This window comes from Dasypus novemcinctus, chromosome 2 (genome assembly GCF_030445035.2).
Source record: "Dasypus novemcinctus isolate mDasNov1 chromosome 2, mDasNov1.1.hap2, whole genome shotgun sequence".
Taxonomy (NCBI): domain Eukaryota; kingdom Metazoa; phylum Chordata; class Mammalia; order Cingulata; family Dasypodidae; genus Dasypus; species Dasypus novemcinctus.
In genome coordinates this window covers 197,578,870-197,597,861 of record NC_080674.1, presented here as the reverse complement: position 1 = coordinate 197,597,861, position 18,992 = coordinate 197,578,870, and the positions used below count along the sequence as shown (strand labels likewise).

General features: G+C 38.0%; 1 protein-coding gene across 8 annotated transcripts in view; it reads right to left on the bottom strand.

The window, feature by feature from the left end:
* Window positions 1-4,340: 4,340 nt before the first annotated feature.
* The window catches only part of LOC101447532 (zinc finger protein 596-like), a 37,907-nt gene continuing 23,255 nt past the window's right edge, over window positions 4,341-18,992 (bottom strand). For 6 of the 8 annotated variants that reach the window (XM_058286178.2, XM_058286179.1, XM_058286192.2 and 3 more), the window contains 4 exons: window positions 11,682-11,765; window positions 9,349-9,475; window positions 7,866-7,948; window positions 4,341-7,432 (listed from right to left, as the gene is read on the bottom strand). In XM_058286178.2, coding sequence (XP_058142161.1) covers window positions 6,230-7,432; window positions 7,866-7,948; window positions 9,349-9,475; window positions 11,682-11,693 — 1,425 coding nt within the window. In that variant the 5' untranslated portion in view covers window positions 11,694-11,765 and the 3' untranslated portion in view covers window positions 4,341-6,229. Of the gene's footprint in view, window positions 7,433-7,865; window positions 7,949-9,348; window positions 9,476-11,681; window positions 11,766-17,438; window positions 17,463-18,992 lie in introns of all 8 variants that reach the window. The other 2 variants (XM_058286183.1, XM_058286187.2) reach the window with 1 other exon arrangement.

The window sequence follows — 18,992 nt, the reverse complement described above, 5'->3', positions numbered from 1 at the left end:
AACCATTCCCCTGCACGGGTCCTTTGCATTTCTCTCTCCTGCCACTGACATCCACTATTTTATGTCAATCTGGGTTTGCCTATTTTTAACATTTCATATAAATGAAATCATACTATGATTATATTTTGTGACTGGCTTCTTGCACTTGCATGTGGTCAAGATTCTATCTATCTATCTATCATGTGTCCAAGATTCTTATGTTTGCATATGTACCATAAAAAGGGAAATTATTCCTTTTTATGGCTGAACAGTTTTCCATTAATGAATATGGTATATTTTGTTAGTTCACTCATCAATTTATGGAGATTTGCATTATTTCCAGTTTGGGGCTATTATGTATAATGGTGTGATGAACATTCATGTACAAGTTTTTGTGTGAACATACATTTTTCAATTACCAAGGGTGTGGTGTTTTGGAGCAATGTCCCTGGAAAAACATGTTCTTAAACTTAATCCATTTCTGAGGGTGTAAACCCATTGAAAGACATTTTGATGCAATTACTTTATTTAGTTTGTGGCCCAAGCCAATCAGGAATGTTGCCAGATAAATGATTTGTAATTACGTTCTCCATTGTGTGAATTGTCCTTAAGATTTCCTGATAATGTCCACTGAAGCATAAACATTTTTCACTGTGTTGAATTCTTATTTATCATTGGTATGCTTTTGTTGTTATATCTGATAAACCATTACCTAGTCCGAGGATGTAGCTTTTTCTAAGACTTTTATAAAGTTAGATCTCATATTTATGTAGCTTATCCATTTGAGGACATTCTGTATATGATGTGAACTAGGGATTCAACTTCATTCTTTGGCATGTGGCTATCCAATTGTCCCAGCGCCATCTGTAGAAAGAATTATAACTTCCCAATTGTCAAGGCACTATTGTTGGAAATAAAATGATAATACAATTTATTTCTGAAGCCAATTCTATTCTGTTGCTCTAAATGTCTGTCCTTATGCCACTACTACACACTCTTTATGTCCTCTGGCTTGTGAATTGGAAATGTTAGTCTTCCAACTTTTTTTCTTTCAATAATGTTTATTCTGGGTCCCTTGCACTTTTGTATGAATTTTAGGACCAGATTGTCAATCTCTGCAAAATACCAACTGAGATTTTGTTAAGAATCAATTTGGGAATATTGTCATTTTAACATTGTCTTCCAACTCATAAACAAGGAGTGTATGTGGTTTACTCCAGCAATCATTTCAAACATTGAAAGTAGGGCCTATATGGTTATTTGCCTGTTCACTTTGTTTACATCTTCCACATTTGTACCAGTGTACATTAGGCTTGCACAACCACTGAATTTGGTTGGATTTTTTACCAAGTCTTATGATGATTATTTAATGTCTATATAAATTTCATTTTGTGATGTTAGAGAAAAATCTCAATTTTGAAAATCTCCATTCTGCATTGTAGAGAAGCACGCCTTTAATGTCTCCAGGCAAAAAAAGCTTTACAATTAATTTTTTTCTTCCCCTCCCCCTTCCCTGCTGTTTTTGTTATGTCTATTCACTGTGTGATCTTCTGTGCTATTTCTCTTTTTGTCTTCTCATCTTTCTCCTCTAGGATTCCCTAGGATTTGATCCTGGGGACCTCTGATGTGGAGAGGTCCCCTGTCAATTGCATCACCTGAGTTCCTGGTCTCTGCTTCCTTTCACTTTGATTCTCTCCATCTCTTTTGTTATATCATCATCTTGCTGCATGACTCATTTGCACCAGCACTGGCTCACCGTATGGGCACTTTTTTTTTTTTTTTTTTACCATGAGGCCCTAGAGATCCAACTCGGGGCCTCCCACATGGTAGGTGGAAGCCCTATTACATGAGCCACATCCAGTTCCCTACAATTAATTTAATGTTTGTACTTTAGGGTGCAACTTAACTGGGAGATCCTAACAAATGGTAGGGGGCTACTAAATTTTTTAGTAAAATGTTGATTTTGTCTTGTACAGAACAAGCTGTTTAAGTTATTAAGTACTTAAAAGAGATGTTTTATTATGGTAGCTACAATAATTCTTAATCATAAAATTTCTGAAATTCTTATAATTTTTTCCATATCTATTGGAAGTTGTTTCCAAGTGTGGCTGTTTGACACTTTTTATGAATCCCCGAAAGAAATTATGTTTTCAAACTATTCTTTTGGGTGTTACAGCCTTTGTATTAGATTCAGCTGAGATGTCCTTGATTAAATAACCTGTTAAGATTAGGTAATTTAACCATGTCAGTGAGGCATTACTCTGGTTAAGTCCCTGCTCCTTTAGTGAGCTGATATAAATGGACACTCACTCAAGAAGACACAGGAGAGCTCTGTCATGTTTGATCCTGAGGCCTTGGCAAGAGATTAATCATTTGCCTAAAAGTCTGCAGCTAAAGAGAACAAGTAGCTGAAAAGGCCTGGAAAGAAATGAGGGCCATGCCAAAGAATGATATAGGAAACCCTGAGAGACCAGAGATCATGACCATCTTGCTTCAACATGTGGCAACTATGATGAGAAAGCAACCCTGAGTTGGACTCTTTAGGGCCTTGTACCTGTAAGCTTTTACCCCAAATAAATACCCTTTATAAAAGCGAACAGATTTCTTTTACTTTGCATTTGTATCCCTTTGGCAGACTAAATCAGATTTTGGTACTGTCAGTTCTGTTTCCCTAGAGAACCCTAATACAGCTTGGTACCAGGAGTGGTTCTTGATAAACAGAATCTTAAAAAGAGGATTTCTGAAGTGGTTCTGGCATTTTTGCAATTGGCTCTCAATTATGATTGGATTCAGGGATAATGATTCCCTTTCCAATAATCAAGAGGCCACAGTCCATGGTGATTTGGCAATGGAGATATGCAAATTACCACCACTGGATTCAAGTACTTCTATGCTTATACAAGGCAAGTATCTGGGTGAGAGTGTTAATACCTTAACAGAGTTTTTTGGAGTCTAAAGGTACAGTGATGTTCACTGGCTGTTCCTAAATACTCTGGATATAGTTACAAAAGTAAGAGATGAACTAATGGCTTCACATTTGCAACTTAAATGCTGCATGATGTGAAAATTTCTGTATGTTCTTAAAGAAAATATTGTTTCATGCTATCAGACTTGAGATCTCTGAAAAACAGACTCAGGAGTCTCATTGTATGAGTAGCAGAGTTACAAGAGAAACTTAAATCTCGGTCTCATAGGGTGTTTGCTGCTAAAGTGAGGGCATTGGTTGGAAGGGAGTGGAACCCTGAGGACTGGAATGGAGACATATGGGTTGATGATATTGATGGGGACTTTGAAACCATAAATTCTGCTGAGATTTTGCCAGATAAACCTGTGGTCTGCCTTGTGGAGATGACACAATGCCAATCTTCTATCACCCTCCAGCCTGCACTAAGGAGTCTGGACCTCTTCCCAGCCCTGGGGCAAGTACGAGCCAAATTCCAGCCTGCACTGCCAAATCTTCACTCTGCCCCAAAGAGTCTGCCATCTAACCCATCTGAAGAGATTAACTTACCACGTATTCATGAGGAATTCATTCCAGGAATGAAGAATGAGATTGTCTTCTCCTGACAGTCACCAAAATGCTTTATATGCAATGTAGCAAATCATAGGACTGTTAGAAGAGGCATCCTTAAAAATCGGTTGCAATAGGTACAAAGATTAGAAAGTTTAAGAAGGATCCAATTATATTTCAGAAATTTACTTAAATTCATATTACTGGAACTTGAGTTGGCTTTTAACTACTAAGGTCACATAATGCAATGCTTTCCATGGAGTATATGTTAGTTTGGCTGAATATGCTTACTTCTATATTCTCAACAAAAACATCTTTCATGATGAAGTACGCCTCTGTTAATCTTGTGTCATTAGGGAATACTTGCATTCATGTAGGTCCCTTGCATTTCGAATCCATATATTTATATAAACTGTATATCTGTACAAGTGGGAAAACACCCCATACCCTCCACAGTTCTTGACAAAATGGATGTAGATTGGACTTTCACAGAATCTATAGATCATCTGAAGGAAGACTGATGCCTTAAGAATACTGAGTGTTTGAATATGTGTATGTGTTATACCTTGAGTATAAACAGATCTCCTTTAAATTCTGAGCAGTATTTAAATTTTCACTGTAGAGTTTTACAGGACTTCAGTCTGTTTTTTTGGTTTCATAAATTAGTATAAATATTTAAGGTATTCTGAAAATTGGACACTACCCACATCTTTAATGTACTTCCATATCCTTGTTTGCTTTAATCTGTTCTAGTTGAAAATAGCCATCATACAACAAAATTCTAATATATGGCATGATACAGTGCCAGATTATAGATTCTGAAAAAATATTTTTGCTCATGTATGCGTAATTCTCAAGGGTTGAAACATTTTTCTTTTATTTAAATATTAATTTTTAATCTCTTTCCAAAGTTTTAATGCCAATATTAAATGGGAAATAAAAAATTTATATATAATCATATTTCTAAAATGTTAATTCATCCATGTTTCTCTAAATCCCTGATATGCACATACATGTTATATTAACATAAGAGTAATACACATCATTTTCTGCTCTTTAAGTTTCAGGTTACATTCACGATTATTTTCCAAAATATCCAAATATTTCTGTTAAGGGTTACATAAAAATAGAACTTGGCCAAGGTATTTGGACTTAATCCTCAAGAGCATGGAGAGCTACTGAAGGCTTAACAAGGGCTTACCAAGATCAGGCTTGCTTTTAGAGTGGTCACTCCACAAGCAAGGCAGAGAGTGAATTGGTTGGTTTGGTTCCTGTTTAGGAGAACTGGACGAAGTGGGAAAACCAGTAGAAAAGTTGTTGAGGGAGAGCTAAGAAGTTCCTGAGCTGAGGCAGGAATAATATAAATAGAGAGTGCACCCCTCTCTGTGAGCAATGACTTCAGGGCAGTGGCAGGGGCCGGGCAGGGGAGTAACAGGAGGAGAGTTTCCAGCAACAAGTTTTGATACTAATTCATTGAGTTGAATCTCATTTTATATTCTCGCAAAATTTCTTCCCCCAATATTCCCAAGTCACTTCACATACCTACATTGTTTTATTACATTTTTTCAATCATAAGTCTTTTTCAAAAATTTTGGATTCTTTGCTAAATTGGGTATCTATAAATTTTATTATTTTCCAGTCTGGGTTTTCTCCTGTGAAATCCAGCTGAAGGTTTATCCATTTGTCCTACAGGATGGTTGACTCCTCAGTGAAAGAATATTAAAGCTACTAGGAAGTGAGGGCTCACAGAACATTTTCCATCTTAAATGACCTGAAGTGTTTTAAATAATGTGAATATTCCTGTATGCCCTACAAAGGTTGCTTTATGTATATTTCATGTGACTTTCATTGATTTAACTTTTCCAGTATGAATTATCTGGCACTTCTAGGGGCTTTGTCCTTCTAATAGGTACTTTGTTTTAGAGGTTATTCCTACACTGAATTTTCTTTTGCACACCAAGATTGGTCCTTGAGTTAATGGTTGTACAGACTGATTAAAAACCTAGTGTTTCTCTCCTGGTTTTGCGTCAGGCTTTCCCACACTGATTTCAGATGTAGAATTTCTCTCACATGGCATTTCCTTAGTTTGTTTATACCTTAGAGTAGTCAGTGAAGACTTCTATTTTTATTATACTTATGTTGTTACTTTACTCATTTCACATCATCAAACCATCAACAGATTTTGCTACAAGTAGGAAATAGTATAGATTTTCAGCATGAGTTTGTTTCAATAAGATGAAGTATTAGGGATGATGAAAAGTTCTTCTATATTGATTACAGTGTTTCTTCAATGTGTGAGTTCTGTGGTGTTAAATGTTAATTTTATGACCATACTCTCTTTTGTGCACAGAATAATGTTATAGTGCTGTCATATCATCAGGTCAGAACATTTCCTGATGGTTTCCCATATACAAGCCTTTATATGGGGAGTTGCTTTATGTTGTGTAAAGTTATACAATAAACTCTTGTTTTCCACATCCATTTGAAGACATTCATACAGTTCCTTCCAAGTGTGGGTATATTCATGTCATCTAAGGCCAAATGAGTAAAAGCTTTTCCACATACCCAACATTCATGTGGTTTCTCATTGTGAATTCTCTCAAGGTGCTAAAGGGCTGAAAAGTAAGTGACAATTTTTCCACATAGATGACATTCACAGGATTTCACTTGAGGATGAGGGTTCTCATGTGTTCTAAGGTCAGAACAATGGGTGAAGGCTTTCCCACTTAGATGGCATTCCTAGGGTTTTTCTCCAGTGTGAGTTCTCTCATGGACTCTAAGATGAGAACATGTTCTGAAGGCTTTCCCACATATTTGGCATTCATACGGCTTCTCTCCAGTGTGAGTCCTCTCATGTTGTCTAAGGCTAGAACGAAAGGTGAAGAATTTCCCACATAGAAGACATTCATAGGGTTTCTCTCCAGTGTGAGTCCTGTTATGTGCTCTAAGGCTAAAACCTTGGGTGAAGGCTTTCCCACATAGGTGGCATTCATATGGTTTCTCTCCAGTATGTGTTCTCTCATGTTGCCTAAGGGCTGAAGAATGATTGAAGGCTTTCCCACAGAGATAACATTCATAGGGTTTCTCTCCAGTGTGAGTCCTCTCATGTTGTCTACGGTGGGACCAATTGGTGAAGGCTTTCCCACACAGAAGACATTCATATGGTTTTTCTCCAGTGTGAGTTCTCTCATGGCCTCTAAGTTGAGAACTTGTCCTGAAGGCCTTTCCACATAGATGGCATTCATAGGATTTCTCTTGAGTGTGAGTTGTCTCATGTTTTCTAAGGTCACCACAATGGGGAAAGGCTTTCCCACATAGGTGGCATTCAAAGGGCTTCACTCCAGTGTGAAGCCTCTCATGTCGCCTAACGCTAGAAGAAGTGTTGAAGGCTTTCCCACATAGATGGCATTTGTAGGGTTTCTCTCCCGTGTGAGTCCTTTCATGTTGTCTAAGACCAGTAGAAAAGGTGAAGGCTTTTCCACATACATGGCATTCATAGGGTTTTTCCCCAGTGTGAGTTCTTTCATGTTGTCTAAGAGTTGAAGATTGATTGAAGTCTTTCCCACACAGATGGCATTCATAAGGTTTCTCTCCAGTGTGAGTTCTCTCATGTTGCCTAAGGCCTGAAGACTGATTGAAGCCTTTCCCACATAGATGACATTCATAAGGTTTTTCTCCAATGTCAGATCCATTGTATTGTCTAAGACCAGAGGACTGAATAAAGGCTTTCCCACTTATATGGTATTCATATGATCTACTTCTAGTGTGGACTTGCTTATGTAGCATGAAAGATGACTGGTCACTGGGGGCTTTTTCAAATAGTTTGCTGAAAAAGGGTTTCCTTCCCTTGTGAGTTAACACATGTTGAGAAACTGTTGATCTGTGTATGAATTCTTCTTGCAAATCACTGCATTTAAAGGGATTCTTTCGAATGTGAGATCTCTGCATTTGGGAAGCAGATGACAGATTTTAAAAGTTTATCCATATACATTTAACCCTTTCTCTACATATACATTTTCAATCATTCCATGATACTATCTTCTCCATATTAAACATATACACACATCATTCTCCTGCATACATAGAGAAAATTTCTCTTTTGTAGCATCCTAATAGCAGAGGTATCTGGTTAATTCTGAAGACTGCATGATGCTTCAGTGATTAGCTATACAGACCAATTGTTTATGCAATTGTCTTATTATAAGAACTGTTATAGTTCAGTGTTAATTTTTCCCTAATCCAAGATATTTCACACTTTTTGCTCAATTACCCTCAATACCACCTTCAATTACTTAAATTATTACACTGAATTCCTAATTCATTCCATTCCCAGTTACTAATTCAGAAGATGTAAATTTCCACTCATGAAGCTTACCAATAACATGGTAGAAGATGCATCTTTCTTGTAGATATTTGTTGTGGTTACCATTTCTTGTTTTTTATGGCCATTTTGCTTACCTGAGATAATAGAAATAAAAATAAATAAACCATTTGGGTAGCCCTAGGAGAATGAAAATGAGGAAACCCAAATGTCCCTGTATGTTTCAAATATTGACGCTTAGTAAAGAACATTTATCAAACTAAAGAATGTTTTCGACAGTAGAAAACATTATATGACACTGACAATTAGAAAGGATTTGCAATATTGAAATTTTAGAAAAATGAGAGGAAGATAGGATATTGGAAGGTAAAGTGAAGGAAACATTCAAAGGATGGCCAGGACAAGAACCTTTATGTGAAAGCTTAATTCCAATTGGACTTAAACATCCATTTCCCTAATGGTAAAAAACATAGAAACTGATAATTGTATGGAAAAATGACCACACATGGGGAAAATTTCTCCAATATCCTCATCTACATTTCTGAAAATATAAGCCACTAAAGAAATTCTGCAGAAGATATCTCCTAAAAGTCTCTCCCTATCTGAGGAGATTTTTTCCTTTTACTGAAGCACAAGTTCCTAGAGCTCACTTGAACTGTGGTCATGGAGAACTCCTATTCTTTCTCTCCACAGTTCCAACTGGGGAAGCATATCTGATTTTGCAGACCTGAAATCCTGTTTCCAGGAAAACGACAAGTGGATTTTTCAGTTCTGTGCAGATAATACTGGGCAGGCTACCAAAGAAGAATAAGGTAAACATTATTCTTTTAGCTAAGGGACCCTGGAATATAAGAATCATGACAATCCTCCAGGGGCTAACTCATGACCTTGTTTCCAAATACAGTGAGGACCCCTGATGATATATGCCCATGCTCAAATATGGACTGCGGAATTGTCCATATTTCCAATCAGGGTCAGATTCTGAATCTCTAGAGTGGATGATTATATTTAAAAAAATAAAATGAACAATCTTCACTAGTACTATATAATTTCTATGTGGAAAAGAATATGCCTCTTGGTTTTACTACTCTGCACTTGATCTTAGCCAAAAGGCCGAGAAGCGATGGTTTTAATACTCTGGTATAAAGTCTTAGCATAGGTCCTCAAGTAGAAAAATTGTAGGAAAAGTATTAGTATTTAATCCACTTACTTATGGGTTCAAAAATATCCATTGAGTTCCCAGCACTGTTCTGAGTGTTAGAGATGGAAAGCCACAAAAACAAGAAGTTGTGGTCAAAAGATCATACTCTAATGGGGTGAAAAAGTAGATACAGGACATAATTAAAGGAATAAATTGTCTTAGGGAGCTGCTCATGGGATAAAACATATTAAAATTTAACATTAAACGTATAAAATATGAATAAAGAACATAAGAATATAAAATAATATGGAAAGCATGTTCTAAACATCTCCAGAATAGAGGATAGATGGTACATAAATAGATGATAAATGGATGAATAGATAAATTTCCACTCACCCACTGAACCCAGATGATTGATGATCTCCGCCATCACATCTTTGAACAGTTTTCTCTGGGACGGGTCCAGAAGAGCCCATTCTTCTTGGGAGAAGTCTATAGCTACATCTTTAAAGGTCACTGACTCCTAAAACACCAGCAATATTTGGGATCAAACAAGGCCATCACTAACAATGTCCAGAGTAGGATATTCAGGATGACAGCACTGAGAAATCAGGGAACGCATTGTGCACACAAAGCTCAAAATTTTTTGTGGGTTTCTGTCAGATCATTCTCAGTATTTAAGTGCCATCTGCATTTCAGATACACACACAGATGTATACATACACTGAATACAAAAACCTCCATTCTAATAAGGATGACAAAAAATGATAAAAGTGTTTCTGTAAAAAAACAAAACAAAACCACGGATTGTTTAAGCACCATGAAAAAAACAAACAAAAAAACCCCTCCATTATAAAGGATAACATGTGGTGTGGTATAAAGCAGAAAATTCCCAGTAACTGAAAATCATGACTTTCAGGTGAAGATTATATAATTTGCACTTGAGCACAGAAAAAAAAATACTCTTATCCAATGATTTCATGTAAATTTATGGACTCCTCACAAGGTAACCAATATCCATGACATGTCACTTTTAAAGTAAGTAAGTAGTTAGATTATTCTAAATGACCTCAGTTTCCTGTCATTTACTGTGGCAGTTTGAAATTATTTTATGAATTCCAAAAAAGAGAAAGATTATGTTTGTGGGTTGGTCCACTCCTGTGGCATGAGACCTTTTCCAACCAGACCACCTCAGTGAGGTATGTCTCAGGCTGAGTCTCCGTACTCTTGTTGGGTCTGATTTAAAAAGTGGAGACACACAGGAAAAGAGAACTCTGCCATTTTTTGATCCTGTCATGTGACAGAAAGGAGAGTCTCCAGGAGCCGAGGCCCCAGGTAGACATGAGCCATTGTGCCTGAGAGCTGACAAGCTGAAATCGGGAAGAAAGCAGAGTGGCCAAGCCTGAGACAGAAGGCCCAGTAAGAGACAAGCTCTATGCCTTATTGCCCACAGGTGAACTCTGGGAGATGGTAAAGGCAGGGACCAGACAGAGGTCAACTGCCATCTTGCTTCAACACATTACAGCTGGCTTGGGTGAGGAAGCATCTCTTATCCTGGCCTTAAGTTGGACTTTTCACAGCCTTGGAACTGTAAGCTTTTCTGGTACTTTGCATTGGCAGCCTTTTGGCAAGCTAATACAACTATGATAGTTTAAAAACATACGGGAGTTTTGAAAGTCCCATTCAGTAAATTTGCAAAGCATTTCCCATCTGAGCACAACTCATTAGTCTATTATTCATTCCAATGGCAGAAAACCTTACAGCAAAGCACAGTATTCTGCACAACTAAACAGGTTTCATACGCGATTTCAGATTGGCAGGTGTTGCCTCACTCAATTCTATCAGGGGATCATCATAACATATAATATAAACGGCTACACATCTTGGACCCGAGACTGCTTTACTGAAAACTGGTCCTAGAACAGTACAGCGGTGTGAGATCTTCCATTTTCAACTTTCCCTGGGATCTCCAAACACCAGTTTTCATCTCAGCTATCTTGTCAAGAGTAAATGAAACTCTTCATTTGTTCTAGTCTATCCAATTCCTCAAACATTTTCACAGAGACATGGATTTTACTCTGCTTACTCTAATTCACCTGAAAGCATAACCAAAATTTAAAAATAATACTTCCTATTCACTGCTTCCATTTATAAAATGTGTATGAAGTTATATACAAAACTGGAGTTTAGGCAGTCGGAGACAAATGGGTAAGTACAACTGGAGTTGTCTTTTTTAAGGTTTTCAAAATGTGCAAATACATTCTATCAAAACCTATAGAAAATTAAAATTGGGGGAAAAATGATTCCTCTTTTCCTTCTATTATCTAGCCCTCCTTTGTGCTCCTCTCAACAATGCACAGCCTCTACCCTAGCACCTCTAAAACTGGATTAAACTCACCTGGTGAAACATCAGCTTCTCTGATTATCTGAGTGCATTATTTCTCCACTGTGGCAATGGACTGGACAAAAAAAAGAAAACCTCCCACATGTGTGCAGGGAACAAACAGCATTAGTGGAGCCTGGAAGAGCTCAGTGTAATGATGGAGAGAATACTCACTGATGAACTCCGAACCTTCCATGAACATCCCAGAGGCAGGGCTAAACTTAACTGGAGTGCAGAGACTTGAAGAGCTCCTGAATGCCTTTAGAATACCCAAGTCAATAGGAGGAACCTGACCACTGCTGGCAACACAAATATAATTTCAGTAATGAAAGAATTCAGGACTCACCATAGGTTGCATTGTCAAGAGCTCAGCTGAGAACTGTCTTCCTCTGCATTTCCTTTACAACTGGAAAACCAGTTGTCCAGCACCCTGAGAATGCAGAAAGAAATCATGAGACCACTTCTTGTGCACAATTTCCAGCTCTACTGAACCCCAAGCCATCACCTGGAAGTAACCCCATGCAATCAACAGGAACATGAAATGTGCCCCAAGGGAAATACGGTGCGTATTCTCCTCTTTCTGGAACCCTTTGCTTTCTTATTTTTTATTATAAAGATATGAATAAAACTTCATTGTTCTAGTATTATTAATTTTTTATCAGAGACATTGTAGATTTACAGAAAAATCATGCAGAATATAATTTCCACATACCATCTGATCCTCACATACATAGTTGTCCCCATTGTTTCTCTATTAACATGTAGCATTGGTGTGGTCCTTTGGTTAAAATTGATGGAACATTATTACTATAATATTAACTGTAATAAAAACTTTATGTTAAGGTTCACCCTTTGTGTTATACAGTTCTATGGTCTTTTAAAAGTTTGTATTATGGTAAAAGATATAAAACTTGAAATTTCCCATTTTAACCACTTTCAAATATACAATTCAGTGGTACCACTTACATTCACAATGTTATACTACCGTTGCAACCACCAATTACCAAAAGTTTTCCATCATTCCAAAACAAAACTACAAGCATAAATTGCCCATTCCCTAGCCCCACCTTGGCCCCAGTAGCCTGTGTTCTAGTTTCTAAATCTTTGCATTCTAGTAAATTTATAAGTAAGCTCATATAATAGTTATTTTCTATCTAGCTTACTTCACTCAACATGCTGTCTCGCAGGTTCATCAACGTTATAGCACATTCGGAACCTCATTCATCTTATGGCTGAGTAATACTCCTTTTTATGTATACGTGTTTTCTTATCCATTCGTCTGTTTATGGACACATGAGTTGCTGCCATCTTCTGGCTATTGGGTACAATGCTGCTGTGAACATCAGCATGCATGCAAATACCTGTTTGAGGGGAGTCCTTGCTTTTATTTCTGTTGAATACATAACCTAGGAGTGGAATTTCCAGGTCATATGGCAATTCTACACTTGCCTTTCTGAGGAACTGCCATGCTGAGGAACTGCCACCAACAGTGAACGAGTACTTTTATTTCTCTATGTATACTCCAACACTCGTTATCTTTTTTTAAAGTATCTTTTGCAAATTGAATAATTTCTCCCCCAAAAGGCATATTCAGGTTCCAATCCCTAGTCCTGTGGCTGTGATCCCATTTATTAATAGGACCTCTGAAAATATTATTAGAGTGTCCCCAAACTGAATGAGGATGGGCCTTAAGTCCAGTATGGCTAACATGCTTAAAGGCAAAGCAAACTGGACACAGAGGAAGCCATGAGGAGTACAGGAGCTAGAAGAAAACGGAGCAGAGAAGAGAAAGGAGAACACTCAGCCTTGTATAATCCCACGTAACAGAAACGTATAGAAACCGCAACTGTGCCAACCAACATAAACATACCCGCCTGAGAGGTAGCAAGCTTTCTAGCCTCTAACACTGGGAATGAGTAAATCCTTGTTGTTAAGCCAACCCATTGTATGTTTGCTATAACAGTTTGGAAACAAAAAATATTAGCCCTTCTATTGCTTGTGCAAGGGTATCTCATTTTGGTTTTGATTTACATTTCCCTAAGGGCAAGTGATTTTGACAAACTTTTCATGTGCCTATTGGCCATTTATACATTTTCTTAGGAAAAATGTGTTTTCAAGTCTTTGGCCCATGTTCAAATTGTGCTGTTTCTCTTTATGTTGTGCTGTAGGATTTCCTTGCATGTTGAGTATATTAAACCATTATCAGATGTGGTTTCCAAATATTGACTCTCATTTGCTGAGATATCTTTTTACTTTCATTAAAAAGTCCTTTGAAAAACAAAATATATCTATATTGATGAAATCACATTTTTCTGTTTTGTTTGTTTTGCTTGTTGTGTGAAGCATACGAAAGCACTGCTTAACATAAGGTCATGAAGAGCCTTCTCTATTTTCATTTAGGAGTTTTATACATTATGGTTTTGTATCAAGTACAATACAAAAATGCGGGAGAGAAGGCTATAGGTAGTGATTGTGCATGCTAATTTTGTATTATGATTATTACAGATTTAGGATTTTAAATTCAAGTTCTGGCAAGCACAAATAAAATATCTAAAAATTATATACAAAAGGAAATGAGGGAAGCGGATTTGGCCCAATGGATGGGGTGTCCGCCTACCACATGGGAGGTCCAAGGTTCAAACCCAGGGCCTCCTGACCCGTGAGGAGCTGGCCCACACGCAGTGCTGATGACTGCAAGGAGTGCCCTGCCATGCAGGGGTGTCCCGTGTAGGGGAGCCCCACACGTAAGGCGTGCACCCTATAAAAGAGAGCCACCCAGGGTGAAAAAAAAGCAGCCTGCCCAGGAGTGGCGCTGCACACACGTAGAGATGACACAGCAAGATGATGCAACAAAACGAGACCCAGATTCCAGGTGCTGCTGACAAGAATGCAAGTGGACACGGAAGAACACACAGCAAATGGACACAGAGAGCAGACAACTGGGGGGGGGGGGGAAGGGAGAGAAATAAATAAAAAAATAAGTATTTTTTAAAAAAAGGAAATGAAAAGGGACTCAAAATGGTACACTATGAATATAAAAAATTATGAAATTAGTTATTAGCAGAGAATTAAACCAAAAATTTTATAAGATTTACAAACATCAAAGAGCAAAATGGCAAAAAGAAGTCCTGCATTGCCAATTACTACTTTAAACACAAAAGGATAAATACTCCAGTCAAAAGACAGAAGTTCAAAGAGTGGATTAAAGGCATGACCCTACTATACACACTTTGCAAGAGACTCACCATATACAAACACACAAGTAGCAAGCGCTCAAGGATCATTATCCAGGAAAGACTACATGCTGGGCCACAAGACAGTTCTAAGTAAATTTCAAAAGACTAAAATTATACAAGCAACATTCTCTGATAGTAATGAAATGAAGTTGGAGATCAAAAACAGGTAGAGGCCTGGAAAATAAACAAATACATGGAGAATAAATGATGCACTCATAAACAATCAGTGGGTCAAAGAAGAAATTGCAATTGAAATCAGTAAATATCTTGAGGCAAATGAAAACAAAAACACAAACACATTAAAACTTATGGGAAAGGACTTCCGGGAATATGGCACTGCAGTAGCTCAGCAGGGTTTGGCTGTCTTACAAGAACAATGAAGGAAGGGCTAAAAGCTGTCAGAGGGAGATGCACTGGGGATCTGCAGACCAGGAGAGCACTGTACATCATCCAGGAGAGAGAAGGACAGAGGGATGAGAGGCCACGACAAAAATCGTGAGTTATATGCCCCTGCAGCTGGGAATGGCATCCAACCCCCGCATCAAGGCAAACAGCCTCAGTAAAGCAGGTGGCTCACTGCAGGCAACTGAGAGGGAGTGAACATCTTGCTCAGTGGAAGCAGGGAGGGCGAGGCAGGCAGAAAGGGGTTTCCCTTCACTGTCTTTGGACAGCAGACTCACTTTGCATCTCGGCTCTAGCCAGACCAGAATCACCAGCAAGCAGAGGTTGAAAGAGACACCTCTGTAGAAAGGTCGGCCAAATAGCACTGTCCGCTGGTGGCCAGGAAACTGAAGGAGGAAAAAAGCTTTCTGCAGTCTCTCATGTTCCTGGCCCTCGTGAATCTGCTCTGAGCCTAATTAATGGGTCTTTGGCCCTGTACTGATAACTTAAAGACTTAGAATAAGTTGAACCAAAAATCAAAGAGCTGTGAAACAAAACAACTAGGAAAGAGAACCCGACCATTAGAGTAAATTCACCAACATAATCAGATGCCTAAACATCACCAAAAATTACAAGCCATACTAAGAAACAGGAAAATATGGCCCATCTGAAGTATCAAAACAAAAATGCTGGTAAGACACAGGATTTAAGACAACTGAACAATGATGTTCACACGATTCTCCCAAATCAATTCAAGGAGTAGAAGGAAGGAAAATATAGCCAAAGATAAAAAGGATATTAAGACAACACTGAGAAAGCATAAAGAACACTTTGAAAGCCTGCAAAGAAAGAGCTTACCAGAATGAAAGACAATGAATGAGATTAAAAATACATTAGAGGCATATAGGAGAGTCGAATTTGCTGAGGGCTGAATTAGTGAATTAGAGGGCAGAGCATCTGGTTTTGAAAAGAGAACAGAAGGAGAAAAGAATGGAAAAACAGAAGAGAGTCTCAGGGAATTGAATGACAATGGGAAACACACAAAATTAGGCATTATGTTTGTCCTAAAAGAAGAAAAAAACAGAAAAGGAGCAAAAAGAATATCTGAGGACATAATGACCAAAACCATCCCAACCCTTATGAAAAATAAAAATATCAATATTCAAAAGGGACAATGGACCCTTAACAGAATAAATACAAACAGACCTACTCTGAGACACCTACTATTCAGAACGTCAAATGCCAGAGTTAAAGTCAGGATATGGAACACAGCAAGAGAAAAGAAATGCACCACATACAAAAGAACCTTAATAAGACTAAGTGCTGATCTCTCGTCAGAAACCATGGAGATGAGAAGGCAGTGGTATAATATATTTAAGGTTCTGAAAGACAAAAACTGCCAGCCAAGAATTCTTTATCTGACAAAACTGTCCTTCAAAAATAAGGGTGATTATAATTGTTAAATATACGTGAGAGACTTAAATTTTCAGTTTATTCATACGGTTGAGTCCTGAATCTCAGCAGAGTTGTAACACCTACTCTCGAGTTAATCAGACTCACCCAGGACAACTAACAAAATGATGATGATGGACAACACCCATTCCAAAACAGAGTATCCACAACTGCAAGCAAGACAGTTCCATCCATCTGCCCATGGGATCTAAGCCCTGTCTCAATCAGAAACAGAACAAGCATCACCATACTAAAATCCTCACTATTGAGGAATGAACAAACATAAGGGAGGAATGCAACTATGGACTAAAGTAGACTTATTATTTTAGCAATGGACAAACTTCTACCATTGATATAAAGGCAGTGGTCACCAGTTTCCGAGGGGAGGGGAAGGGAAAAATAGGTGTAACATGGGGCATTTGGGGGACTTTGGAATTTTTCTGAATGACATTGCACAGATACAGGCCATGATACATTTTATCAAAACCTATAACAATGTGCAGTGGAGTAAACTATAATGTAAACTATAGTCCATGGTTAGTAGCAATGCCTCGATATGTGTTCATCAATTGTAACAAATGTACCACACTAATCAAAGATGCTGTTAATGGGGTAAAGTGTGGGACGGGGGATGGGGTGGGGTATATGAGAATCCCCTATATTTTCAATATATCATTTAAGTAATCTAAAGCTTCTTTACAAACAAAAAATAATTTTTAAAAAAAGAATAAAAGAAAAAAAAAAAGAGGATAAGTTTGAGATACTAAAGTGAGTTCTGCAGCCTGAAGGGAAAAGGTAAGGGCAAGAAACTTGGAGAATAGTATAGAAATGAAGATTATAAGTAAGGATAACTAAAAGGGTTAAAACACAGACAATAGTAAGATATGGCAACAGAAAATCAAGGGATAAAATGGATGAAGTAAGTAATGCCTTTACAGTAATAAAAATGAACATGAGTCCCCAATCAAAAGACACAGACTGGCAGAATAAATAAAAAATATGAGCCATCTATATGCTGCCTACAAATGACTTACCTTAGACATAAGCACACAATCAGGCTGAAAATGAAACGATGGGAAAAGTTATTCCACACAAATAGTAACCAAAAAAGATCTGAGGGAGCGATACTACTATGAGACAAAATATATTTTAAATGCAGGCAGTGGCCACTGAACGTTCTGAGGGGAGGGAGGGAAAAATAGGTGTAAAATGGGGGCATTTTCGGGACATTGGAATTGTCCTGCATGACACTGCAATGATGGATAAAGTCCATTATATATTTTGTCATAACTTATAAAATTTAAAAGGACAGAGCATAAACTATAATGTAAACTATAATCCAGTTAGTGGCAATGCTTTAATATGTGTTTATCGATGTAACAAATGTACCACACTAATACAGGCTGTTGTTAATGTGGAAAAGTGTGGGAAGGGGAGGGAGTGGGGCACATGGGAATTCCCTATATTTTTATGTAACATTTTGTAACATAAACTTACTTTAAAATAAATAAATAGAAAAATACAGAACTGTTTATAAGAGATAAAGAAGATTATTATATATGAATAGAATGGGCAAGTCACCAAGAAACAACAATTGTAAATATGCACCTAATATGGGAGCCCCAAAATATATGAAGCACACACTGGCTAAACTGAAGGGAGAAATAGATGTCTCTAGATTATGGTTGGAGAGTTCAATACACCACTCCCAGCATTGGACAGACCATCTGAACAGGAGATAAAATTAGAAAACAGACAGCCTGAATACTATGATAAATGAACTAGACCAAACAGACATTTACGAAGCATTATGCCACAAAACACAGCAGGATATACATTCTTTTCAAGTGCTCATGGATCATTCTCCAGGATAGACCATATGTTAGATCAGAAGACTGGTCTCAATAAATTAAAAAAGATTTCACTTTTACAAAGCACTTTCTCTGTTCAAAACTGAATGAAGCTGGAAATCGATATCAGATGGAAAAGGGAAGCAGACTTGGCCCAGTGGTTAGGGCGTCCGTCTACCACATGGGACTCCCAGGCCTCCTTGACCCATGTGGAGCTGGCCCATGTGCAGTGCTGATGCGCACAAGGAGTGCCGCGCCACGCAGGGGTGTCCCCCGCGTAGGGGAGCCTCACACGCAAGGAGTGCGCCCCGTAAGGAGAGCCGCCCAGCGCGAAAGAAAGTGCAGCTTGCCCAAGAATGGTGCCACACACACGGAGAGCTGACACAACAAGATGACGCAACAAAAAGAAATACAGGTTCCCGTGCTGTGGACAAAGAAGAAGATGCAGCAAATAGACACAAGAACAGACAACCGGGGTGGGGGGGGGGGGAGGGGAGAGAAATAAATAAATAAATCTTAAAAAAAAAATCAGATGGAAAAAGGGAAAATTCACAAATATGGAGAGATTAAACAACACACTTTAAAAATCAGTGGGTGAAAGAAGAAATTGCAAGAGAATTCAGTAAATATCTCTAGACAATTGAAAATGAGAACACAACATAACAAAACCTATGGGATACAGCAAAGGCATTGCTGAGAAGGAAATTTATATGCTTTAATGCTTACATTAAAAAAGAA